At 42.4% G+C, this 27,326-nt stretch overlaps 1 protein-coding gene across 2 annotated transcripts in view; it reads left to right on the top strand.

Annotated features, from left to right (window-relative positions):
• Positions 1-684: 684 nt before the first annotated feature.
• PSKH1 (protein serine kinase H1) overlaps positions 685-27,326 on the top strand; it is a 33,940-nt gene continuing 7,298 nt past the window's right edge. The window contains exons 1-2 of one of the 2 annotated variants that reach the window (XM_081203753.1): positions 685-811; positions 5,924-6,942. In XM_081203753.1, the coding sequence (XP_081059879.1) occupies positions 6,022-6,942 (921 nt within the window). In that variant the 5' untranslated portion in view covers positions 685-811; positions 5,924-6,021. Of the gene's footprint in view, positions 812-929; positions 1,288-5,923; positions 6,943-27,326 lie in introns of those variants that run through there. The other variant, XM_081203754.1, reaches the window with a different exon arrangement.

Raw genomic sequence — 27,326 nt, 5'->3', positions numbered from 1 at the left:
AGAAGTGCTTAGAATTTCTGCTATAGGTGCCTTGATTTGGTGGGGATGGGGAGCAAATTGTCTCGATTCGACTGTGTTTTTGTTCTCTTACTGCTATTCATTATTCCTCATTGCTCGGACCTCCAGATGTGGCAAGGGACGTCTCAGCTGCTGGTCTTTTTTGCTGGTTGGTAATTCTAACACACCCAGCTTGGAAAAAATGCAAGTATTTCCAAAAAGTCACGGAATATGGAGGGGTTTTGTGTCGTTCTTATAATTTACGTGCCCTGCGTTTGCTGTAAGCCTCGAATATAAACCTCAAATAACTTAAACGGTGATGGGTTTTTTTTTTTTAACTGTCACGGTTTGGTGAGACGAGATTTTTAAAACGCATTAAGCAAACAAACGCATATTAAAAGAGGCGCATGTGTACAATGTATTCGTATGAAGGCAAGCAAAAACAGAGAAGAAAACAACCGTGAGGGGAGAGAGACCAAGGGGCACGCCAGTCGCCGCCTCCCTCCTGTTCCCAAAGGCAGCCCGCACGGGCCTGTAAAGGGCTCCAGCTCCGCTCTTGGCACCCGCTTCCTTCCTTCCTGGCCTCGCCTCGGTTTCTGTGACAACCACGGCCACCTCTTTCCCCCGCTCCCGCCCCTCTGCGTTAAGCGCGGCCCACGACTCGCCTCCGCCAATCACAGCCGGGGAAAGCGGCCGCGCGCCATGTGTGTTGTTATCCCGAGCGCTCACTGATGACGCAATGACGCGAGCGCCAGGCCATAACCCCCCATTTGGGCTTGGGCTGGACCCGGCGCCTACCCCGCCGCGGGCTGAGGTGAGTCGGTGTGGGGCGACTTGGCCGCAGAAGGCACTGAGCTCGACATGGTCGTCTTGCTATTCGGCGTGGTCTTGGCGGGGCCTTGACTCGGGGGGGGGGGGTGTCTTGGGCGCACCAGACCATAGAGGGGCCTGCATTTCTCCCTTGCTCGTGCTGTATCGGAGGCCTGCTTTGCAGGTCCGTCCCCCCCGCCCCGGCCTGGCGCGGAGCTTGAGGGCTTTCGCAGTGAGCCTCTGTAGTCCTTCCCTTTGCCCAAAGTAGAACTTCAGGCTGCTCCTCTTTGGCATTCGTAGCTCTTTCCCCCGTCAGCCTCAAAGCTCTAGTAGGGCAGCGCCTGTCCTTAGAATTCGAGTAAGCAAAGAAGGAAGATGCTTTGGTGCTGACTGTGCTTAGTCTCGTTAAGTTGGTGTCACCATAAGGTCAAGGAAAGGGAATTGTTTATCTCTTAAATAAAGGAAGCTGCGTTGTGCCAGGTAAGACCATTTGTCCGTTTAGTCCAGCATTGGCTACTCCAGCATTTCCCAACCTAGTGTCCTCTTAACTGTTTTGAGCTCCCAGTTCATCACCCACAACCAGCTTAGCCAATAGTCAGAGATGATGGGAGTTGCCCTACAGCATGCGTAAGCACACATGTTCTCCATCGCTTGTAGCAGTTGTTCTTCAGGATGTGAGGCATAGGTCTTTCAAATCACCTGCTCCCTGATCCTTTTACCTGAAGATTTCAAGTACTCCGTCTTGGATCACCTTCCTGCAAAGCATGTGCTGGAGTTTTGGTTCCTCTCTGATTGGTCTGCCATTAAGTAATTTGGGAGTATTATTCACTTCTATAGCTTGATGCTGGTAGAATTTAGCTCTGGTTGACTGTTACCTGAAAACTCTTGAGTGCAGTGAGAGAGAATGAATGGGAGTAAATATGGCTTGCTATTGTTTCTTAACATATCTGGCCTTCATAGGAAATCAAGTGGGCTTCCATACATGCATCGTATACAGAATTGCTGCCCTGTTTATGCTTGTAGAAAAAAAGGTGGAGGAGGATTAAGTATAGGCTTCAGTGTTGTGTGGGTGCACATCGGTTTTCTTCAACATGCAAGAGGAAGAATAGGTTGTCAATGTATAAAACAGAAAAACAAGGGTGAAAAACAGCTTGTTACTTGTGACTGAAGTTTTCTTCCTACATGATCACTCCTTGTCTAATCTTGTCTTCAAAGCTTTAAAAATATGTGCCGTGGAATAAAACTTGTTAAGACTGTTTACAGAGAACAAGGGTTTTAATGGGCACTTCATTTTCTTGTGTTCTCATAGCAGTTTTAAACATGCTAAAATTTCATGATACACATGGTCAACACCTGACTCCTGTGGTACTTTTGTAAACTGCCCTTTCAAAAATAGTCTCTCTCAGAGGAGCAGGGCAGTGGCCATCTCTTAGACTGTCCTGTGGCAAGCAAGATTTGGGAGGCACATGTGCTGAATAAATATGAAGGGTGTTATCTGCATGGTTACGGAATAGTAAAGTTGCACTGGTAAAGTAATTGTACACCTGATCTTTAAACCTTAAAATTATGCATTATTGGCTTTTGTAATAAGTGCTGACGCACAAGAATTACCTGCACTTGAAGAAGTAAGAGAGGCCTGGACAAAGCCTGGTTTCCATGGAATTTGAGTGAAATTGATCCAGGGTCTGCGAGTGATGTTATACAGTTTTAAAACCACAGGACCTCTTTACAGAAAGAACCACTGCTTCAATCAGCTTACTAGGGAGACAACCTTTTTGCTTATATACCCACTAGTTTTCTCCTTGAAGTCAGTAGAATATCAGAAGCCTACTCCATAATAGCTTAAAGCTGGGCTTTCAGCATGGATGCTCCTCTTCTGTGGAACAGCATTCCTGTTGAGATATGAAAAGTGCCTATTATTTCATTTTTCTGTGATCGACTGCAGACCATTTTGTTTTGACAGGCATTTCCACCTGGGTGAAAAGGTATCTGCCTTAGTTTTAGTAACACTACAGAATAAACACCTATAGTTTTCATCGTTTGTACTATTTTAAAAGCTATTTTAAGTAGGGTGTTGTTGTTTTTGTAAATTACCTTGGGATACATATGGAAGGTGATTAATAAATTAACAAAATAAGTGTAGTATTGCTAGTTCCCCCCACCCCAAGATGGTGACTGCCCCTTTCAAAGCTCTGATTTACTAAGAGGATGCAGTTGTTACTCTACCAGTCTGTTACCTACCTTCATTCCTGCCTGCAGTAGCAAGGTTGACTTTAGATATGAGAGATGGTGGCTAATGGTGCAGCTACTGCAATATCTCTCAATGCCTTGATAGTTTTAATAGGAGAGGCATCAACTCCAGATGAAGACCAGGCTATTCTGTTTGCATTCCAATCACTTCCTTATAACGGCCTTCTAGGCAAATATTGAGAAATATTTTACTTCCTTGGTAGGTTCTGGGACAATATCTGATTGCACTGACGAGCATTGTTTCCCCCCGCTTCCACCCTTGAGATTTGTGTAGGATTGGAAGGAAGTACATCTGAACTCTTCTGAAAGTACAGTTCTGAAAACATTTTCTTGTTGAAATTCTATTGCAGTCTGTGAAGGGTTTGCACAATAAATCTTTTTTTATAATATCGTAGATTTTTTTAAAAGACATTTGAAGGAGGAATAAAAATTAAATATGATGACAGGTACCTTTAAGATGAAAACAGGAAAACTTGAGGTGCTAACTTTTCTCACAGCATTCATAAGGAAGAAAAGTGTGTGTGTGTGTGTGTTTGTATGTGTATGTACACCAGCCTTTCCTAAGCTGGTGGCCACCTGATAATTTGGATTGCAACTCCTGTCCTCCCAGACCATTGTCCACATTGACTGGAGTTGTTGGAGCTGGAGTCCAAAATGTCTGGAGGGCATTAAATTAGGGAAGGTTAGTTGCTTTGATTTTGCAGTGTGAAGAAAATGTGCTCATCATTTTTTAAAGATTATTTTGAAAGGCATGCTTCTAACACACTGAGTAATGCCACACTTCGGATAATTTTCCTGATACTTTTGAATGCCAATTGTTCATGATTGATGTTTGTTACAGGTGCTTTAAATTGACAAAGACATGTGGTAAGCCATCAGCAGAGGGTGGAATGTCCTCTACTCTGCAGTTGGCTTCCCCTTCTACTTCTTGAGCCTTAAGATCATTCCCGTCCTGTGAATGGAGGTTTAGGTTTAGCTTTAAAGAGATTTTTAGGATTAAATGTTAACCTTTGAACATTGACTTCCTTAAGCTTTTTGTTTTTTCAAAAGTGGAATGCTGCATTTCTTTCTGACATGCCTTTAAAATTCTGTTGTTTAGCTGCTCTTAGTAGATGGGATTCTCTTACGGTTGCTCAGGTTTCATGTACGTTTGAGGAAAGGTAAAATATACAATGGCAAAAGATGTTTGAGAAGATCCAGCAGCTTTCTAGTACTTTCCATTGAGTAGCTTGAGTTTAGACATCTTTTCCTCTCTCGTGGACCAGAATGGGAAAACTCAGACTGAGAAAGTGACATAATTTAGGCAACTTACCAAACTCCTGTCCAGCATTTTTTTAAAAAAATAATAATCTTCAAACACTGTAAAATCAAGCAACCTTCTGTGGTGTGTTGGGATATAGGGGTGCTTTTCTCTTTTGATAAAATGAATGGAAGGTCCTCATTTTCCAAAAAGCGAGCCAATTCAAAGATCTGTCTGAAAAAATGATGAGACTGGTAAAATGTAATTCTGGCACCTAAGAATTTATTATTCTGTTTGAAACATTTGATGCTTAATTCCTAGGAATCTGAAATATTTTAAAACCCTGATAAGGAAGGTTATTTGGCAATTTAATATTAGCCCAGCAGCAGAAAATGCTAAAGCTTGTAATGGAATTTTGTACCTGTGTAATCTGTATGATAATGTTGATAGTATTGTTTGAGAGTCAACAGTTTCAGCATTCAGCATCTGCAACCCTAGCTCCAGCTGCTAGAAGGAACAATAGAGAAAAGAAGGTGCCAAACCAAACTGTAGGTCAATATGCTGATCAGCCAAACAAATAGACAAATACTGAGTTCACTTGGAAATCTCTTGACTTCTGTGAAATTTACTTTTAGTAACTATGCTAAGCTAGAGGCCTTAATGTCTTCTAGTTATACAGCTGCTAGACTCCATTGCATTCCCATATTCTTTTTGCAGAAAACATTCGCTGTTCCAGCATCAATTTCCTGTCTTCAGCTTCATAGGTAACCTATAATTTGGGTGCAGATGCTCATGAAATGTGAGCACTTCATACCTGTGAAGTGATTCTGGTGACTTTCTCCCTTTCTCACAATATCTCTGCACATTTTTGGATTCAATTAATTAACTTACAGGTTTTCCTCTACTGGAGATTGTATTAAGGAAGCTCTGGCCAACTGGTTTTGGGAGGGCTTGGGTTGATATATTGAAACAGTTTGAACTGTATATGTACTAAAAGTTATCTTGAGATGCTCAGAATTGTTGGATCATTTTATTTTTAACTTGATGGAGTTAGTACAGAACTAAGAATGTCCGAGTCTTGGCTTATCAGTGGAAGTACTGATGTTGTGGCATTTCTTCCTTTGGTTTCATGACAGAGCTGTGGTTTAAAGCACACTTACACTCCCCCTTCCTAATTATATTTTCTGGGAAGCCAAGTCTCCTGAGTCATAGTAGAGATAATTTCCAAGTGATTGAATAAGCAGGAGAAAGAATTGAGGTTATTAATATGGTTCAACTCAGACATCACACAGAGGTATGGTTTGTGTCAGTCTTCCTCCAAGCTGGTGTCTTCCAGATGTTTTGGACTACAATTCCCATCAACTCCAGGGATGGTGGAAGTTGCATTCTAATGGGTGCCAGGTTGTGCAAACCATGGTTTGCAAATCTACTTCAAACTGTAGTTATTGATTCTGATTTGTTGGTGATCACAAACTGTGGTTTAAGAATTCAAATATTGCACTAAAACCTGAATTAAGCTTATGTGCAGAAAGGAAGGAGGCATTTATTGAATAAATATAGTATGCTCATCTCTCTCTCTCTCTCTCTCTCTCTCTCTCTCTCTCTCTCTCTCTCTTTCCGCTCCAGCTTCCTGGGATGTCGTGGAGATTGGAATTGTTCCAGACATGCTTGCTCTGGTGTTGCTCTGGGAGAACACCTTGATGAATGATTAGTACCATTCAGTGATGGGCTGTGGGACTAGCAAAGTACTTCCTGAGCCTCCCAAGGATGTTCATTTGGATCTCGTTAAAAAGGTGGAGCCATATACTGGTTATAAAACTGACATATATAAGCACTTCATCAAGGGTGATGGAGATGCCATCAAATCTGCTATCCCTTCTCCTCCTCGTCACACTAACCCACATGTGGAACAGGCAGAGCCTCGCAAGAACAGAGTGGCAAAGTACCGTGCAAAATTTGATCCCAGAGTGACAGCCAAGTATGATATCAAAGCCCTGATTGGCCGAGGCAGCTTTAGTCGTGTAGTACGGGTGGAGCACAAGGCTACCAAGCAGCCGTATGCAATCAAGTTAATAGAGACTAAGTACCGTGAAGGAAGGGAAGTGTGTGAGTCAGAGCTGTGTGTGTTGCGTCGTGTTCGGCACACCAATATCATCCAGCTCATTGAAGTGTTTGAGACTCAGGAGCGTGTCTACATGGTGATGGAATTGGCCACTGGAGGGGAGTTGTTTGACCGAATCATTGCCAAAGGTTCCTTCACGGAAAGGGATGCTACCCGCGTGCTGCAAATGGTGTTGGATGGAGTTAAATACTTACATACATTGGGCATAACTCACAGGGACTTAAAGCCAGAGAACTTGCTCTATTACCACCCAGGCATGGATTCTAAAATAATGATCACAGACTTTGGGCTGGCGAGTGCTCGAAAGAAGGGAGACGACTGCTTAATGAAGACTACCTGTGGGACACCAGAATATATTGCCCCAGAGATCTTGGTCAGAAAGCCCTACACAAACTCAGTAGACATGTGGGCACTGGGTGTGATCTCATACATCCTACTAAGTGGGACGATGCCTTTTGAAGATGACAACCGCACCCGCTTGTATCGGCAAATTCTGAAAGGAAAGTACAGTTACTCAGGGGAGGTGAGTGTGTCAAGGTTCCAGCAAGGGAGTGCCTGTTGTGCCAGTGTATTCTGTGATGGTCTGAAATCTCTGGTCTCTACAGGAAACACCCTCATCCTTAAATCTTGAAGCCTACTGCAACCCTGGTCCTTTAAAAGCTACTGCTTTCAGAATATATAGTGTATGTTTTTTTGTTTCAGAAATTAGGCCCCCTTTTGCACAAATTGTCTTACAAGAAACAACAATGAGGTTGGGTGAAAGCAAAAGTAACAAGTGATTTCCAAGCAGTGGGAATCTCTGCCCCTGCTAATGGGAGGTGGTAAGGCCAGGCTTTTTCAGAAATGGAATTGAGAGTCATTTATCCATTTTTTGGAGATGTATTGCATTTCCTCTAAAGAAAAAAATAAACCTCCTCAAAATGGTTTGCAAAGAAGAAAAATGTAAATGAAGTATTAAACTAATACAAAAATTCTTATTTTTCTTACATAAATTAACATTATTTAACATTTTAGCATTGGAATGGTTGGCTTTTAAGCAGTTTGGGAGGCCTCACTCCTCTGGAAGATAGAAGAATGCATGGGAGCTCTGCCAAGTCTTTACAACAGCTTCAGATGGGATGAGTTGAAAAGCCATTTCCCTCTAGGAGTCTGCCTGTCCTCAGGAAAGATGGAGCTAAATCTAACTTCTGAGTCTTGTCTGGTGCTGTTCAAAAGACCAGTGGACCCTCCAGAAGTTGTTGGACACCAGCTTGCATCATCTCTGGCTAGCATGGCCAATGGCCAGGGCGAATGGGAGCTGTTGTTTAGTAATATTTGGAGAGGCACATATTCTCTGGAGAGGCAATGCTTTAGAGGCTATTTCTAGGGGGTGCTGGCATGTATCAATTAAATCTGTCATTGTACTGCTTTGGTCTGCTTCATTGTGTGTCTTATGGTTATAGAAAGAAGAATATATGAATGTGGAGATAAGTTCTATACTTCCTTCAATAAGTTACACTCAGAAATAGAAATAATTCAACTATTGCCCCTAGTGGCATCTCAGCAAGAACTGAGCCAAATGTTTTATATGTGTAAGAGAGCAATTTTTCAGTCGGGGGTTGAGAAGTGACAGTAAAATAACTCACTGAAAAACAAACGAGGTACTTGCTAGTTCTCAGGCTGTGATGACATTTCAGTAATGGATGAAGAGTCCTTTTTATATTATTTGGGGTGTAATGTTCTAGATGCTAAATCAGGATATAAGTTGCTTTTGAAAACATTGAGGCAATTTTCATGGCTGTGCAGGTTTTGATAAGTCTTCCAAATAATGTGCAGTTGGTCACTCTTTGATTTGACTTGTAGCTTCTGTATGTTTGTGGCTGGGTTGTGTCAGGCAGTCAGATTTCACAAGCAAGTAGGTAACCTACAGTAAGTAGGCACCCCATTTATATTCTGTAGAGTAGTAGTAGTAGTTGTTGTTGGTTATTTTGCCATGCCTGTTTTGCTTCCTGTAGACCACAGCCAGTGAATCCAGATGATCCAACTAGTTTCCCTATTTGTGAATTGTGAATGAATCTGACAGCTGCTATGTCCTGGCACTGATTTAAGCAACATGTTTCACAGTGTTTAGGAATGAGTGATAATCAATGGAGAAGTAGGTCAAAGAGCTGATAGCGGGTGGTAGACTCCCAAGCTCCAACAAACCCCCCCCCCCCCATAATGGGTGTCTTGAAGAAACCATGCCTCTGCTAACCTGATAAATCTTGGAGAATCAGTTTTCTTCTTCTTATCTTTTCTGGTGTAATGGGAAGAAATCAGCCATAAGCTTGTTTTATCACTGGCCTTCCAAAAACAAATTAAGAGAACTTTTATTACACAGAAATCCTTTAAAACTGCACTGGATGCAGCTGTGGCAAATTGAGTGTAAGATTGAGAATGCAGGAGAAAAAGGCTGCTACAGAAAGGCCCCTACCCCCCCCCCTTTTTTAGCTTTAACTCTGTGAAATGAACACACTTTTATCTTACAGTGGCACTCCCAAGAGGCATGTCTGTGGAGATCCGATCATAGAGTTATAGATTCGCCTGCAGTGACCCTCTGGGCTAAAGCATAAGAAATGTGCTTTTGAACCAGGGAGGAGAGTGTCTGCTAACATAGGCTCTCATAGAATTTCACAGGCAGAGAACTTGCATCATAGAAGAATCCAAAAAAGGTTAGATGTTTTTCCTTCTCTTCCTATCCCCAAAAGAAAAGGTATACTTTCCAAGACAAGGCTTGCCTCAAATGCTGAACTGAGATTGTGGAGTCCTATTGAGAGAGAGAGATGTGAAAGCTGATATTCAGGCTGACTTGTGAAGTATTTTCATTTTCTTGATGAGAAATGAAGAGAGCTTACAATTTGGGTTCCTTTCCTGGAGCAGTGTCTGTTTTCAAGAGGCTAGTAGGCAATTGATGGGAAAGCTATACCTTAATAGCTCATTTAGGTCCTGCTGACCTCAACTACTCTAATTATCATTCTCTGGCTCCTGATGGTATAGAGTTGATGGCAACGGCATGGCGTTTAAGGCAGTCTGGGGATAAGTGACTTGGCAAGCCCTTTTGATGATGTTAGCTCCCTGGGTAAGGGTTACAATGCTTATTGAAGCTGGATCAGTACAGCCTATCCATCAGGAACTAATTGTGTTCTCCCCTGCCACCCTGCTCCCTGCTGCTCTTTCTTTGCTTTATCAGGGCTTTGCTAAATAAGCTGAAGGGGCTAGTTTTACTGTCAAAAATCCTACAGGTAACATAGCAGAAAACTTATTCTACTGTTCTAGTGTTTCCATTAGAGAGGAGAGTTCACATGCTTTTCAGAAATGTATCCTGTCACTCTCTTGCATTTCTGATTTGATGCTAACAAACTAGAAGGCTTCCAACTACTTAAAAGTTGGAATTCAAGGGAGAAGTAGCTATTTGCAACTTGGCATTATATGTGGAGTACAGGTACTGGAGGCTGTTGGCCTGTGGGGAAACTTAGTGCTTGGGAGCTGGTGTAGTGTAGAGGCTGATGTATAAATCAGGAAGTCCCAGCTTCAAATGTCACCTCTACCTTGAACTCATTAAGCTGCTTTAGGCAAGTTACTTTCTCACGGCCCTGGTTCTCCGATCTACAGTATGGGGGATAAAAACGCAGACTTAGGATTGTTGTAAAAATTACTGGAAAATATACATGGAACCAAGGGCCTTATACCAAGTCAGGTGGTTGTTTTACTCAGTATTGTTCACAATGATTGGCAGGCAGTCTCAGGCAAGATTTGTTCCCAGCTCAACCTGGAGATGCTGGGTATTGGACCTGGGACCCTTCTGCATGCAAAACAAATGATCTACCTCTGAGTTATGCCTACTTCTTCTTGAAAGCACTTTGCCAATGTTAAAGTACTAAGACTTGCAACAACCTCCTCTTCAAGGTTCCAATCAGCCATGTCTTCCACCTTGATTTTCCATCTTTTTGGGCAGGAGGTTATCTCCGCAGAATCTTTGCTGCTGTTAGTGCCCCTGCTGAGTCAAGATCAAGATGTCCTTTGGTCACAACAGTGGCAATGCTCAGGCCAGAGTCTGTTTCTGTTTCTAGTTGAATGCTACCATGTCATGCATCACCACGGTTCCCCATACCACTGCCATCCTGTTCCCCAAGCTCAGGTCACTATTCATATCATCTGGAATGATTCCCTCTCTTCCTACCGTTTGTCTTGAAACAGACAGTGTAGTGCTGTAGAGAGTTACAGTCCTGGCAAGCTCTGAGTAATATTTGCAATAGTGCATGGAGCCTACGTTTGACAGAGTGGCAGGCAAACAGTTAGTTGTTTTGCTATTGTTCACCCATAATGGAAGCCACTAGCTGCATGTCATAAGCAGAGGAAAGAGTCCTGTTGGATAAGGCCAAAGGCTCATTTAGTCTAGCGTCCTATTATCCCAGAAGCAGGATATGAGTGCAGCATCACTCTTCCTACTTGTGACCTAGCAAGCTGTATTTAGAGCCTTCAACAATGAAGACAGAACATACCTATCATGGCCAATAGTCACTTATTAATTTATCTAATCTTGTTTTAAAGCCATGAAAGTTGATGGCCACCAATACATAATTGTGGGAGTGAATTCCATAGTTGAACTATGCCCAGTGTGAAGAAGTACATTGCTTTTCCTGTGCTGAATCATACAACATTCAGCTTCCATTATGAGAGAGGGAGAAAAAGTTATCTCTATCCAATTTCTCCAACTATGCTGCCATGCATCTTAAATGCTGTCAGTCTGGCCTCAGTGGCTCAGCCTTTCAGCAGCCCCTCCTAGAACCCATCATAAGAGTTGACTGGTACTCCGGCAAATAATTTTTGCATAGAACAACTTGGAAGTTCGTTGAAATAAATTGCATCATTTTTGTATCTTCATTTCTACTTGCCCCCACGTTCTTTGGTGCCTTTCGCTTGAACTGCTGCATTCTCAAATTCTTCCGTATATTGTTTGTGTTTCCTGGCTGCTCTGTCTCTGTGCTTGTTGTCTTAGATCCAGAACATTGTAGTGGTTAGAGTGTAAGGCTAGGAGTGGGGAGAATGGAGTTGAAATTCTCACTGAGCCATGAAGCTCACTGAGTGCCCTTGAGCCAGTCAGTTACTACCGCATTTTTTGCTCTATAAGACTCACTTTTTCCCTCCTAAAAAGTAAGGGGAAATGTGTGTGCGTCTTATGGAGCGAATGCAGGCTGCGCAGCTATCACAGAAGCCAGAACAGCAAGAGGGATTGCTGCTTTCACTGCGCAGCGATCCCTCTTGCTGTTCTGGCTTCTGAGATTCAGAATATTTTTTTTTCTTGTTTTCCTCCTCCAAAAACTAGGTGCGTCTTGTGGTCTGGTGCGTCTTATAGAGCAAAAAATATGGTATTTCTTTTGAACCTAGCTGACATCTGAAGAGCATTACGAAGATTATTATTAAATTTTTATACTGCCCTTCATCTGAATATCACAGGGCAGTTTACATTATAAAAACACAAAAACACATACCATAAAAAGAAAATAAAACAATGCCTGCCATCGATGGTTTAAAAGACCCTAGATTGTTTAGGAGTAGAGGGATGTTTTTGCCTGACACCTAAAGATAGTAACAAAGGTGCCAGGCAAGGCTCCCTGCAGAGAGCATTCCACAAGAGGGGAGATAAAGGGTCGGGGAGAAAACCAGTGTGGTGCAGTGATTAAAAGTGTTGGACTATGACAGTGCAGTTCACTGAGTAAATGTGGGCCAGTCGGTCTGTCAGCCTAACCTACCTCACAGGGGAAGTGGAGAACCATACATGCCATGCTGAGCAACATGGAGGAAGGCAGGATAAAAATTTAACAAATCCTCTTTGCCTTGGCTTTTACTTCAAGATCTACTTTTACTTACTAAAGAAGCCCAGTGGAATCTGTGGGGAATGTTTTAGAGGACATGTCTAGAGTTACTGGAAGCAAAGTAAGAATCCTGAAAACATACTTTGTAAACTTTCCTGATCATAATTTTAAAAGTGTAGGCTGCATTATCTGTCTTGAAAGAGTGGCTGAAATCTATTGTCATGGATATTTGTTGACTCGCTTGAGTAAATGGTCCACCAACGTCACACCCCCCCTTCCTTTTGCTTTGTGACTCACACCAGCTTTTATTCTCTGATGAATACCACCTTCAGATGGGATGAGGCTTAAACACCTTGACGCACAATGCACTTTGAAGGGTCGTGTTGCATATTTAGCCTGGAACACGATGTGGTGCATAACAGTTTCTGGTTGACATTAGCTTGGGTTAGTGTGAAATGGAGGCATACAGAATTATAAAAGGGAAACGGAAAGGAACATAACATAAATATTCAAAGCCTGCCTTTGTATTTAAGCTCCTCCTAACACCATAGCATCTGCCTTCTTCCCATTTAACACTCAAGCTTAGCTTTTTGCTATGACTTCACCAAGTCAGCTTCACGGGACACAGTCCAAATAAAATTGGGATATCGTAAATATGTGTGATTTTTCCTCCACTCCTCAATGCAAAAACATGTTTACTCATGGGAATTGGTATCCCAAACATGTAAGGGCTGTGTGCCATGTGGGGATGCAGGAAGAGCAGGGCAAATAAAGGGACAGTTTTTGCTGATGCCAGTGGGAGAGCATCTGCTTTGCATGCAGAAGGCCTCAGTTTCAGTTTCCAGTATCTCCATGTAGGACTGGGAGAAACCCCTTTCTGAAGCCCTGGAGATCTGGTCCACACATGCAATATTGATCTGGATGGACCACTGGTATATCAGTGTATGGCAGCTTCATGTGTTCTTGTGCACAGCCCTAAAAGAAAACTAAACATTCCCAAGTCTCATCTAAAAGCAAGCAGGAATTCAGTGCATGTGCATTGATCTCAATGGAAATTTGGCTTGCCTTTACTAGCAGGGATGTGTGTTTATGATGTTATGGTATTATTATTATTACCACTATTATTTATTTATTTATTTATTTATTTATTTATTCATTCATTCATTCATTCATTCATACATACATACATACATACATACATACCCTGTTTTCCCCTGACAGGGATTCAAGGCAGCTTACAGATAAAATATCGTGCAGTCAGATATTTTGGTGCTAAAAATATTTATACTTTAAACATCAACTTTAGGCAGGCAGTTTGCCACTTTAACCTTTGTACCCACTTGTCAATCCGTAACTCCCTGGATGGCTTACTACAACATATTCATAGCATATAACAAGAAAATATAGCCATAATAATAAAGTGCTGCAATCCTGTATTGACTTACCTGGCAATAAGCTCCACTGAACTCCACTGCGATTTCTTTTGAGTAGGATTGAACTATCAATGCCAGTAAGAGCCCAGAAAATTGAAAGTGATTTTTCTTTGACCCCCTCCATCACATTTGGCACTGTTACAAAAACGGTCCTGACTTTGGTAGACTTCCACCACACTTTGATAGTAGGGGCATTCAAGAGGTGGCTGATCGTAACAGCGAGGGAGCAGGAGGTCTTTTGGTTAATGCTTTTTCTCCATACATCCCTATAAATGACTGCACAGTTCTTCTGAGGCTTCTGAGGATTTGACTTTCCTGCAATAGTTACAGAAGAATGTTCCCAGCAGGAAACCAACCCAACTGAGACTGTAAGGTTGTTTCTTTCTTTCCATTGACTGATATACAGTATTTGATTTTCTTTTTGAAATTCGAAAGGTCTGAATGCCTGTTTCAAAGGATTATTCATTCCAACTCCCTCCTTACCTGTAGAAAGGGTGCTCGGAGGAAAACCCGTAGGCATGCCACCCGTAGGCATTTCCTCCATAACACGCACAAACATTTCCCCTTACTTTCTAGGAGGAAAAAAGTGTGTGTTATGGTGCAAAAAATACGGTACATTCAAAGACAGCACAAATTAGAGGGCCCTTTGAAAGAGGTGTTTCACTTTCCTTGGTCCACTTTGTGCTTTTTTGGCTGGATGTGAAGATTTGGCTGTCTCTTTGGATGGTGCCGTGGAAGCAACTTTTGGATTTTTAAGATTGTCTTCCTAGTGGTCTTATTAGAACCACCCCCACCATGTGTGAGATGCATTAAATGTTGCACATATTTCCCACAGAGGCCTAAAATTGTGTGTATGTACAAGAATGAACAAACAAATCAATGAAAATTCTGACTGGAATAAATAGAGGCTAGAAAATTCAGCTTTTACTGAGAAGAGGAACTGTTTTTAAGTGCACCTGAGAGTTCTGTCTCCTGGAAGAGAAGAGAAATCCATTTACAGAGGAATGTGCTCTTGCGTCCCAGATGAAGAGAGCATTGAGCGAGTGTGGGTGAAGGCTGCATGTGACCTGAGGGGCCTCTACTTAAGAGACAGAGTGTTCTGGTCTCTCTCTCTCTCTCCCCCCTTTCTTTCTTTCTTTCATTTTTTTTCTTTCAAGACGGAGGAACATTGAAAAGAGCCTGAAATAGGCTGTCTCCATGCCTGAGGTGGAACGTTGAGGTCAGCCTGACAAATGCACACTCTATGATGAGGCTCAGAAGCCTTTTTTGCTCTGCCTCTTTTTCTTATCTCCTACACCTGACCTTAATGCAACTGTTCATCTCAGGCAGAGGTAGCCAACGTGGTGCCCTTCAGTTGCTGTTGGGTTACAACTGCCGTTATCCCTGACCATTGGCCATGCTGGCTGGGGCTGATGGGAGTTGGGGATCCAGCAACATCTGAAGGGCATCATATTGTCTATCTGCAGTGCTGATGTAGTTGACGTGGTTTTGTGCTGAGCTGTGTGGCTAACTACCGTATTTTTCGCCCCATAGGACGCACTGGCCCATAGGACGCATCAAGTTTTTTTGGGGGGGGGGGAAATAAAGGGAAATTTTTTTATTTCCCCCCCAGGTGCTTGTGGGACCGGCAGCGGGGAGAAGCGCTCTTCTCCCCGCCGCCCGCCTTCAGATCAGGTCCGGGGACAGCGGGAAGACGCGCTGCGCCTCCCCACTGTCCCCGGAGCTTGCGGGGCTGGCGGCAGGGTCTCCCCGCCGTCAGCCTCCAAACCACTTCGGGAGACAGCGGGATGGCGGCGTTCCGCCTCCCTCTGTCCCCCGACCTTGTGGGGCTGGCGCTGGGGCTCTCCTGAAGCCTGGATAGCAAGAGGGGTCAGTGCGCACCGACCCCTCTCGCTCTCCAGGCTTCAGCGAAAGCCTGCATTCGCTCCATAGGACGCACACACATTTCCCCTTCATTTTTGGAGGGGAAAAAGTGCATCCTATAGGGCGAAAAATACGGTAACTGGAACAGTGGTAGAAACTTTTGCAGAATTAGGAACTCGTGTAGCAATGCCAACATCCTGCTTGGTTACCTAGGGTGAGTGCAAATCTGCTCGAAGTAACCAGATATCCTGTAGTAAAGATGTTTCTTTGGGGAAGGGGAGAATGGACCTATATTTGGACCTGTATTGCAAGCTGAATTTGACACTTCTCATTGTCAGTTTCTATGAATTACTAAGCATCTGTATTGTTTTCTATAAAATGTCCACTTTCCATTATGGTGCATTAATTATAAACTTCTTTCAGTCTCCAGGAGAGTATTTTTCTCAAAAAACATTGGTACCTCGGGTTAAGCACTTAATTCGTTCTGGAGTTCCGTTCCTAACCTGAAACTGTTCTTAACCTGAAGCACCACTTTAGCTAATGGGGCCTCCTGCTGCCGCTGCGCCGCTAGTGCGATTTCTGTTCTCATCCTGAAACAAAGTTCTTAACCCAAGGTACTATTTCTGGGTTAGCGGAGTCTGTAACCTGAAGAATCTGTAGTCCGAGGTACCACTGTAAAGTGAAATAGTTTGAAAATCACACATCAAACACTTGTTTGAGATGGAAGTGAGTTCCTTGAATAATACTGGGACAAAACTAGTATTGCATTTGTTAAAATAAATGTGATTATTTAGAGAACGTGGAGAATATCAAATCAAGCATACAAATGCACACACTCACAAAGCTTCTAGCTCTGATTTAAATGTGGCAGAATGCACAGTACGCATTGTAGTTTATTTGCCTTCTGAAGGTGCTCAGTCCATTTAATAAAATGAGAGGGATAGTCTCCCATCAGAATAGAGTGAAGACTTCTTCTGCAGCATGAATCCCCTGAAGAGTAAAGAGGCTATCTCAGTTGTTGCATCCCTTTTAGACTTATTTGTTCACCGTCTTGACATCATAAATACATAGTTTCAACAGGCCGTTAAAATATTTTGGGCTTGGGTCCCTTTTGACACAAGCCTGATTTGCCATGCTTAAAGAGAGAGCAAAATATGTTGGCCTTACGTCACAACTGACTGGCAAGTTGTATAAGTAGAGGACAGCAAAGTTGGGCTATAATGCAAATAATTCCATTCCCCACCCCCCACCCCGGTCACAGGGCATTGCAAAACCTTGTGAATAACCCAAGTAAACATTCCTGGAAAACTAAAAAAAGAAAGAAACCAAACTAGTTTAACTAATAATGCATGTTTCTTTTGGTCACAATGGGAACCCACTGAACCCACCAGGCAATATGGTGAATCTATTCAGCTGCATATGGAGCCAGCAGAAGAGCCTTTTCTTTCTGCCATACTAAGTCCACACATACAATGCAATTCTTTGGTGACCTAGAGGCTTTTTCTTGCCATTTACACCAGAAGGAAAATTTCTTCCTTTTCTAATACAATATTTTTATCTTATAAAATACACAAAATCTTATCATAAATAAGTAAATATACAATAGATTATCTTGATACATTTGTCATGAATATAAACTGATGGAAGTATCCAAAAGACTCAACATCTGTAAATTATTACAAATATTCTGCTCCTCAGAAAATCATGTATAAAACTGTTGTTACATTAATATTAAAATTTCTAAAGATTTATACATTCTCAGAAAAATGTTGCAACTGTGCCTTCTATTTCTGGGAGCCAACATGGTGTAGTGGTTAAGAGCGGTGGACTCATAATCTGGTGAACCAGGTTTGCTTCCCCGCTCCTCCACATGCAGCTGCTGGGTGACCTTGGGCTAGTCACACCTCTCTGAAGTCTCTCAGCCTCACTCACCCCACAGAGTGTTTGTTGTGGGGCGAGGAAGGGAAAGGAGATTGTTAGCCACTTTGAGACTCCTTAAGGGGAGTGAAAGGCGAGATATCAAGTCCAAACTCTTCTTCTCTGCTCAGCTTTTGATATCATCAATCATGGCATCCACCTGGGAGATGGGCTTCAGGGGCACTGTTCCGCCATGCTTTCAATCTTATCTCCACGGCTGGTTCCAGAAGGTAGCATTGGATGAGTGCTCCTTAGCCCCTTGGATTTTGAGCCACAGGACATAATAATGTCTCCGGTGCTATTGAACATCTACATTAAACCACTGGGAGCATTCATTAGGAGTTTTAGAGTAGGGGTGGGCAACCTAAGGCCCAGGGGCCGGATGCAGCCCAATTGCCTTCTAAATCCGGCCCGTGGACGGTCCAGGAATTGGTGTGTTTTTACATGAGTAGAATGTGGTGGGCTAGATGAAGGCTGCTCCTTTTCTGTGGAATAGCATTCCTTGTGAAGATATGGCAGGTGCCCATTATCTGCCCTTCCCAGAAACAACTGAAGACTTTTTTGTTCTGACAAGCTATCCCAGCTGGAGAAATCCAACTCTTCTGAAAGCTACTAAAAGCAAAGCCATTTTCAACAAATCTATTAGTCTTTGTATTGATATAGACATAACAAACCCAATCAGTTTATTTTTCAACTCTTTTATAGTTGAAACCTTATTTAATCTCCAGCATTCATAATAATTTATTGTAGCTGCCATAACTATATGCACTGTAAGTTGAGAACCTACATTTTACTACATTTAACACAAACTAAGAGCAACTGTTACTGTAAAGACAAGAAGGTTTATTGAACTCTTCCAAAAACCAAGCAGACCTTCCCGCCCTGCTTGCTCAAATATGTCTCTTATCATTCTGTCCAAGCTCTGGTTTATGTTTACTTTATTCCCACCACCCCTTGTGTGGTCCAGTCTTTCTGAGAATTAGTAGCTTTGTCTGTCCCTCTCCTCCTTTCCCTCCTGCAGTTCTGGGAGAGTGCCAGTCTGGAGTCCCCAAACATGCTTCCCAATTAGTTATTTGTTTGGACCTAAATTCTTTTCTGGAAGAATTGTGTGGTTCTGCTAAAACCTGAGAATCAGCTCAAGCAACCAATCAAGCATTGATTGGTTAAATGGTAAGCTGTTCAGACAGTTGGTTATGGGGAGGAAGCTTCCCGCTGTCAGCTGTTTGTAGCACCTGCTGATACTGGATTTGCCGGCCCAGCAATATAGATTCATGCCCAGTGGCTTGTAGCTTGCAGAGTTCCCATACTGTGGCATGCTGCACATGAGGAACGTCTCTCCTGGGGGAGCCTTTATTTTGAGATATTTCAGGAGATTGATTTCCAGAGTGATTGGGAAACTAACTTACAGCTGTATTATCCTAGACCAAAGGGGGTTCAAATCTTGTAGAGATTGCATGATGAGTACAATTCAAGAGATTTGTCTAGTTACGTGTCTGTCATCTTGAACTTTCTGAGATATATGGAGTGACATTCCTAGTGACATCCAGATCTGATAATGGCTTAACTGCTTGCCAGTACCCACTTAAAACAAGGCAGCACAAAATTTCCTTTATATTGTTCATTTATCAAGGAACATCAGTGGATACATCTGGAGCCCTTCATGGTCTATTTTTGCATGATGTGTCAAGTCATCAGACTCTTCCTGTAGACCTGGATTTGCCAACCTCTTTGGGCCTGTGGGCACATTAGCAAACCAGAAAAATGCTTGAGGGCACCACACACATGCCACAACTCTTCCTCCCCGACTGTAGGGCCTCTAAAATTGTCCAAATGTCACAATTAGGTTTCAAAAAAGGAGTCTTATTAGCCAGATGTAATTTCAGTGGGAGGATGGGACCTTACCATGCACCAGGGAAACCCTCTGTGCCATCGAGCAGTAGTTGTTAGCAGTGATATGTTGCTCTCCTGGCTTCCCAACACTGCATGTCACTCACTGCCAGTTACTGAGAGGGAGAGGGGCAAGGCATTGGGAGCTTTGATGCAGTGCAGGCACAGTGGTGGAACCAACCTGATGCTACTCCAGGGGAGCAATACTATTAATAGCAGAGCAAGTGACTATGTGTAGGCAGTCAGCTGAATAAACCCATTAGGGCTAGGGCCAACCTAGCCAAGGCCAGTGTTTCTGTTCCCCTTCTTCCCTTGTGGTTCTGTACTCCCCACCCCATCCCATTCCTTGCTATATTCCTGTTTTCACTATTTATGATATTGGTGTTGCTTAATAACTGCTTCAGAAACCAAACATTTAGTTTGGCTGAGCCAGTCCAGTCTCTGGCAAATTTATATATAGTTATCCTTGCCCTGATTTGAGAAATGGGCCACTCTGGTACTCTTTAAGCAGAGAGTCTATTATAGCATTTTAGGCTGGGAGGTGTACGTTTGTGTCTCCACAAATTTTGATTGCATGACTTAGAATCCTGAGAATCTCCTCTCCCTTTTTCTTTAAATGCCTTTTTCCAGCCCTCAAGGTAGCAAAGAGAAGCTTGAAAGTGTGTTGGCAATGCCTGTATACTATCAAAAGAAATTGTGGGGAGCAAATGGAAGAGGATTTGCTGTCAGCAGGGTTTCTGTGGCCTACATAACTTCTTGCCTTTCCCCATGACTAGCTGAATAACTTCTATAAATCTTCTAAATTTGCATAGTCTATGCATATTGCAGTATCCAGTATTTCTTTGTGTTGAATTTGATCTACCTTAGACAAGAATTATACCTGCTTTTGGGTTGGTATAACCATGGGTCCTTCTAGCTCAGTTTTGTCAATGCTGGCTGGCAGAGGCTCTCCAGGGTTTCAGTTTCCCAGCCTTATCTGGAGACATCGGGTATTGAATCCTATGGCACTCAAAGCCAGTGCTCTACCACTGATCTACAGCCCTTCAAGAGTACAGGGCTGCCATCTGTTTCTGTACTTCTGTGTTGTTAAGAAACGCAAGTGACCCAGACAGTACAAAATAAGGGTGGTGCCTGTTGAGGATGGTACCCACCAAAGATGCAGCAATTGTTTACGGCGGCTTTACTTTTTCATTTGTGCAGTGTTTTACAGGGTTTCTGACTGCTTGGCTTGCTCAGGCTTTTGCTGACTACCACCAACTGCCTGGCAATCTGTTTCTCAGGATTCATTAACTTCTTTTCTCTGGTGTGTAGGAAAAAGTATTTCTTGCTTGAGTGGGTTGATGCATTTAAGCTTGCCTAGTGCTTGGTTTTAAATGTGGCTGCCTTTAGTTGTGCATAGTATATGCCTGTGCCTTAAGACTCTGTTTCTTAGGATGATGTGTGTCTGTTGCATGTTATCCAATGACCTCTTTTTAACAAGGTGTTTGTGCAAGGGAGACCACGTTGGCTATTTTCATTTGAGAAAACTAGGTTATAGGAGATGATGGCACCAGATGGCCGCATATCCTTAGAGTGCTGTGGATTATTAAAGGGTTATCCTTTTTTCCTCCCTCCCGATACTGTCAAGTGCCCATTGCTTAAGATCTGTCATTAGTTGTGTCATCTAAGAGCAGGGGTGGGCCTAATTTCAAAAGCTCTCTGGAAGTGATCAGATCTCTGGCAAGAGTGATCCTATAGGAGAGAAGAAGAAGGGGTGGCAGAAATTAAAAAGCCCAGCTCTACCATGTGTGCCTGGACGGATTATCCCCAAGCGAATGCAACTTTCAACAGAAAACAGGTTCCCCATTCCTGTTTAGAGGCTGTACAGTTCAGGGCCTCAACACACCCTGGTCTGACTTAAGAACTCCGAGGTACCCATACTTTCCTGTTAGATGTTGGTAGGCACAATATCAATGGCACAATAATCTATTGGAAGGAGTACTGGCAATTCTTCTCAATGTCTTATTCATCTTGCTATGTATACAGCTGATCCCACAGTTTTGGTGAGGAAGGCTTACAATTGTGGAAGGGAAAAACCTCTACGTTGCTGTCCCTGTTGAAAGCCTGGTCACACATCATCACAAGATGATAGAGTTGTGCTTCTTTTAGGCTGGGAGATGCCTGTTGTTGCACAGGCAGTCCTGATTCATCTAGCCGATCAGCTCCTGATCCCAGTTTTATCCTTCTTGTTCAGGAATTAGAAGCATGTCCTTGGAAGCCTGCCCTAAGGTCACTGTTGTTGGGGGCTAACACTGTGAGGCCAAAAGTACTGTGATATAATTCTTTCCAGCCCAGATTACATCTGAAAGAATTTTTAAGCTGAACATTAAAACAAGCAATACTTCTGAGTATGGGGATGGGTCAGAGAGGGGCAGTGGTAGTTTCTACTTTTTTCTCTTAAGAGGCCCAGATAAAGGATAAAGTATTCAAGCTTCTCCTGCTATTAGTGCTGGCTACAGGGAAAATATTGTCCTAGTTCACACAGGAACCTGTAAACAAGGCTCTGGGTGTCTGTAGCAGCAACTAAGGATTCCAACAGCTACTACAGCCAGTTGCAGAGAGCCCCCCTCAGTCCTGTCTCATTGTGGCTGCTCACCCTTCCTATGGCAGTAATGCTTGCTTTCTTGCTTCTGCTGGTCCAAGAGGGTGAAGGAAGTAATTGCTTGCTGCAATTTATTGGGAATCCAGTATCTCTATTTTTATTTTTGCTTCTTTGAATTCTTTGCTTGGAAACCTTTAAGGTGCATCACAGACAGAAGTCACCTGGATCCCCAACTCTTTAATGGATCTCCTCATCTCAGATCAAAATAAACATACCCACTCCAGATGTCTGCCCTTGCCATGAGAAGAGCTTATGAGGAAGTGTGGGCCATTTCTTTTGACTTGGGGTTTTGGACTAACACCCCTAAACTGCACTAAAATGCAAATGTCAGCACAGTTTGCAGTGCCCATTTTGTCACCTTCTTCAAAAAGGCTGACAGCAATATGCCTAGCTCTGATTTGTGATGAACATTCTAGATAATTTTCTTTTCGTGAGTAAAGTTCAGATTTTAATTTATCTTATATTAAGTTGCTGGTCAGCCCATCACGTGCACAGTAGCTATGTATTGAAATGGCCTCTATGATTTATTTATTTTTAAGCACGGAGAGTAACTGCTTGCTTGGCGCTGAAAGCTCCTTATGGACCAAGAACCTTTGGTCATGTTTTTAAGCTAGATGAGTGGTTCAGATTTTATTTAATCTATCTTAATGTAAGATTAAAAACAAGATTAGAAAGTTCTGGTGGCAAGACCAGCTCCTTGGAAGCTTATTGCAGGATTAGAAGTGTATTTCTTCTTGCTATCCAGAAAGCTCCCTTGTGCTACAACAGACATTAACTCATTTGTCTCACTGTGGAAGATTATAATCCACTTTCCAGTAAAGTAACCCTAGCATTTAGTTCACAGCAGGGCTTAGTGATGAATCGAACTGCCTCCTCAAGAAATCCGAGAGAGTGTGGCATTACAAAAGTTTCCTTCCTCACAAGCTTTCACTCTATACTAGTCTGTGGTTCTGTCTGCACTACAGACTTGGTGTTGCACAATAAAGCCTTTAATACTGAGCCAAAGGAAATAGACATGTTTCACAACAGCATACAATTAAACTATGGGATTCACTCCAACGAAGGCAGTGGTGGCCACCAACTTGGATAGCTCCAAAAGAGGATTAGACAAATATGCAGAGGATAAGGCTATCAATGGGGCTACTAACCACAATGGCTTTGTTGGGGGACAGTGTGCTTCTGAATTCCAGTTGCTGGAAACTGCAGGAGGGGAGAATATTATTGTGCTGAGGTCATTCATGTAGGCTTCCCATTGGCATCTGATTGGCCACTGTAACAGAGGCGGTTTTAGGGTAACGAGACTGGTGCAGCCACACTGGGTACCATGCTGGAGGGGGCACCACAACAATGCTGTAGAGCAGAGCATGAGAGGCAGGGTGCCACTGAAATTGGAGAGCCCAATTAGATGGCCTGTTGGTCTGATCCAGCAGGCTCTTCTTATGTTCTTACTTCAATAGTTATCAGCAACTAGAGAACTTGTAGTTCAGTCTAGCTCAGGGGAGCTTGCTGTTGGACTTATAAAGAGTATGGCCCCAAATAAAGATGTATTATAGGAGAAAGGAAATACAGGAGGAAGACACAGACTGGCTTTGTTCAATGAAATGCAGAGACGCAGAATCCATGTGCTCATCTAAACATGTACTTGAGGGCAGCTTTGAGCTGTCATAGGAACATAGGATACAGTAAAACCTCCATGAACGTCCGCCTCGTCTAGCGTCCATTCCAGTGAACGTCCACGGCAAACCCGGAAGTACCAGAACAAGTTACTTCTGGGTTAAATTGCTCTTTGCACATGCGCAGAAGCACAAACCGCTCCGCTTGCGTGCGCAGACATGGCACTTTGCCCTGCGTCCTTTTCAGCTAGCGGCCGGGGCTCCAGAACAGATCCCGGTCACAAAACAAGGTACAACTGTACATCTAGCTCAGTATCAGCTAGACCAGGAGTTGTCTTATGTACATTTTTCAATTTCGTCGTTCTCTATGGGACAATGACAATAAAGATGTATTATATCGTATCGTATCGTCAGTCTGGTCCCTACCGCCCACTAGTGGGCGTTTCAGGATTCTAGGTGAGCGGTAGGGGGTTCTATGGCACAAGCTCCTTCCATTGAGCACTGGTGGGCGGTAGGAAAATTTTACTATCAAGAAAGATGTATTAGTGGGCAGTAGGTATAAAAAGGTTGACTACCCTTGAGCTAGACTGACTAGTAACAAGTAGCTCTTTGTAGTTTCAGGCAAGAGTCTTTCCCCAGCTCTCCCTGGAGATGTTAGGGGATGAATCTCAGAATTTCAGCATGCCAAGCTTATGCTTTCCATTTGAGCTATAGTCCTTCCCTTAATACTGGTTTACCTATAAGAAGGACTCATGTGATTAGCTCTTAAGGTAAGCATAAGAAAGCATGTCATACGGCCTTGTTACTTAACTCCCAGAATTATCTTAACTTGCACAAAATAAATAAATACCAAGTGGCTAGTAGAATTTGCAGACTGGAAGCATTTCCCCAACACCACCCTCCAGCAGCATAGAAAAGGGGTCCATTTCGTCCCTTCTGTTAATATTTACTGAAATACTGTGCTACATGGAAATGATTCCTCCGATTTATTAATACAGGTGAAACTCGGAAAATTAGAATATCGTGGAAAAGTTCATTTATTTCAGTAATTCAACTTAAAATGTGAAACTAATATATGAGATAGACTCATGACATGCAAAGTGAGATATGTCAAGCCTTTATTTGTTATAATTGTGATGAAAATCCCAAATTAACAATCTCAGAAAATTAGGATATTAAATGAGATCAGCAAAACAAGGATTGCAAATAGAGCAATATTGGACCTCTAAGAAGTAGAAGCAGGTTTCAAATATAATTTCAGTGAAAGTTCATGCTGGGAAAGTAACCACTGATCCTGTATGAGAATGGTTTGTAATTTTACCAAACTGCTCTCTTCTAGCACTCTTTGTGTCTTATCATACACATATATAGTAAAGAGTGATATCAGTTGACTCACATAAGCGGCCACAAGTTACAAACCAAACACAGTAATGGGCACCTTGATCAGCTAAACCCTTTTCATGCTGTAGTGTTTTCCAGGCTGATGGAGGAAGACACTTAATGTTCAGGAGCTCCAGATATACATTCTTGCATTCTCTCTGCATCAACAAGCGGCCTTTACTTGCTGCCTGATTAAAAAAAAAATGTGGATGAAACGCACAGTAGCCCTGCGTTGTTTGCTACATTAATGCTGTATCATTATTTGTTTCTGGAATATATGATATTGAAATATGACTTTCTTCTATAAGCATAACATGTCCTAGTTGATCATTTGAAATTTGGAAGGAAAAAAATATTATTTGAATTCTCTGCTTGGGATTTTCCTTTCATATACTGTAATTACAGAATTGGAGGGATTTCCAAGGGTGAACTAGTCCAACCCTCTGCAAAGTGCCCAACCAACCTCTGCTTAAAAACCTCCAATGAAAGGAAGTCCACCACATTCCAAGCTAGTCTGCCTCTCTGCCAAACAACTTTTACCATCAGAAAGTTCTTCCTAATGTTTAGTTGGAATCTCCTTGCTTGTAATTTGAATCGATTGAGGGCCTACCCTTTGGAGCAACAGAAAACAAGCTTGCACTATCTTCTTTGTGACAGCCCTTAAGATATTTGAAAATGGCTGTCTTATCTCCTTCCAGTCTCCTCTACTCCGGACTAAACATACCCAACAGCACCCTCAATCATTCCTCATAAGGTTTGCAGAACAGCAAGAGTCTTGATCCAGGTTGGGACTTTGGTTGGGACTTTGCATTTTATCCATCACTGTTTTGTGTTGAAAATCCCTCACACACCCCTCAGAATCTGCTATTTACTGTTTTGATTTATTTTTTTTTAAGTGGCAGAGAATCCCAATCATAGGGCTTCAAAGATGTGGTGAATATCATGTATACTTTGACTCTCTTTGGGCAAGTTACTTTAAGGCTCAATTTCTATTAATCGGAAAGGGAGAAGTGAAAGATTATACTGTAAAAATGATTTCTCCCCTACCCCCCCCCCCCCGCTTCCATTGATGTCGTTCTTCCATCAAAGTTCAACCCTGCTGATGTGGTACTGTGAAATGGATCAACTTTGTCAGGAACTTGACAAAGAAGCTGGTAAACTCATCTTGGCTATAACCTCAGCAGGATATACTCTTTTTTTCCTTTTTTCTTCAGGAGGGTAGCTTAATTAAATCAAGCCAAAGATACATACAGTACAGCAGGTGAAACCTGCAGCAGCATAAACAGATCAATAAACCGATTTGTGTTTGCTGACCAGAAGAGATTTCTAATTACTAGTGCTCTGTACTCCCCATTTCTGATGGCGTGGGAGTAATGGAAAGCATAAGAAATCCAATTCCCTCTTGTTTGGGAGTTTGTTTCTGTTTAGCTCCACTTAACTGGACTGGTAATGCTGACTCGTCTGTCGAGGCTGAAGGTGGTAATTTATTTCCAGTTGTCTACTTGGGATCCTAGTTCCTTATTCAAGAGTGGCTTAAATTTTTTAGTAGGCGTTTATTTTTAGAGGTTTCAATACACTGTGCACTAGCACATTAAAGTATATATGTGTGTGTGTGTGTGTGTTTATTTACATCTGCCTAAAAGCACACATGTGCCCCAGACTTCCTGCTTCCTGTATCAAAAGGAGAACGAAAGCTAAATAATAAATAAATAACTGTAAGCAGCACCGAAGGGGAAATTAGCCTCCAATTTGTGAACCTATAGAAATACTGTATATTCTGTATTGTTGTATAATATCTAGGATTTATTGCATGGAGAATCAAATAATATTATTATTACTGTTGTTTTTGTTGTTATTTAATCTACCGTATATGCTGCTTACATGCCAAAATGGCTTCTAAGTGGTTTGCAACTATAAAATCAGAATCAAAATACAAGATCCATAATTAAAATATACAATAAAACAAACAATTAAAAAAGCATAATGAAAACAGTGAAAACCCATTTCAGGAGAAATGGGAGATAATCCAGCAAGATTCTTAATACATGTGAAAGTGTTCACACACACCAAAACTGATTTTTAAAACTATTGATTTAGCATGTTTAGAACTTTTCTGAAGTTCTGTCAGAGTGCAAATACTGAAACCCAAGTATTAGTAAATGCCTTTTGACTTTTCACACAAAACTTAATTAAGAGATGTAGCAGTATGGTTGCTCATTAATCATACGTTTGCTGCCCCTGTAGTTCTGCTGCCCTGAAATCCATTAGTCTCCAGCCATGTACCTGCCAATGTACATCAGCATCTGTGGCTTCTTACACTGCTCTGGGTGAAGGAATAA

The sequence above is a fragment of the Podarcis bocagei genome (genome assembly GCF_964188305.1).
Source record: "Podarcis bocagei genome assembly, chromosome: 7".
Lineage (NCBI taxonomy): Eukaryota > Metazoa > Chordata > Lepidosauria > Squamata > Lacertidae > Podarcis > Podarcis bocagei.
Note: the sequence above shows the minus strand (reverse complement) of the source record. Positions and strands in the feature narration are given on the sequence as shown.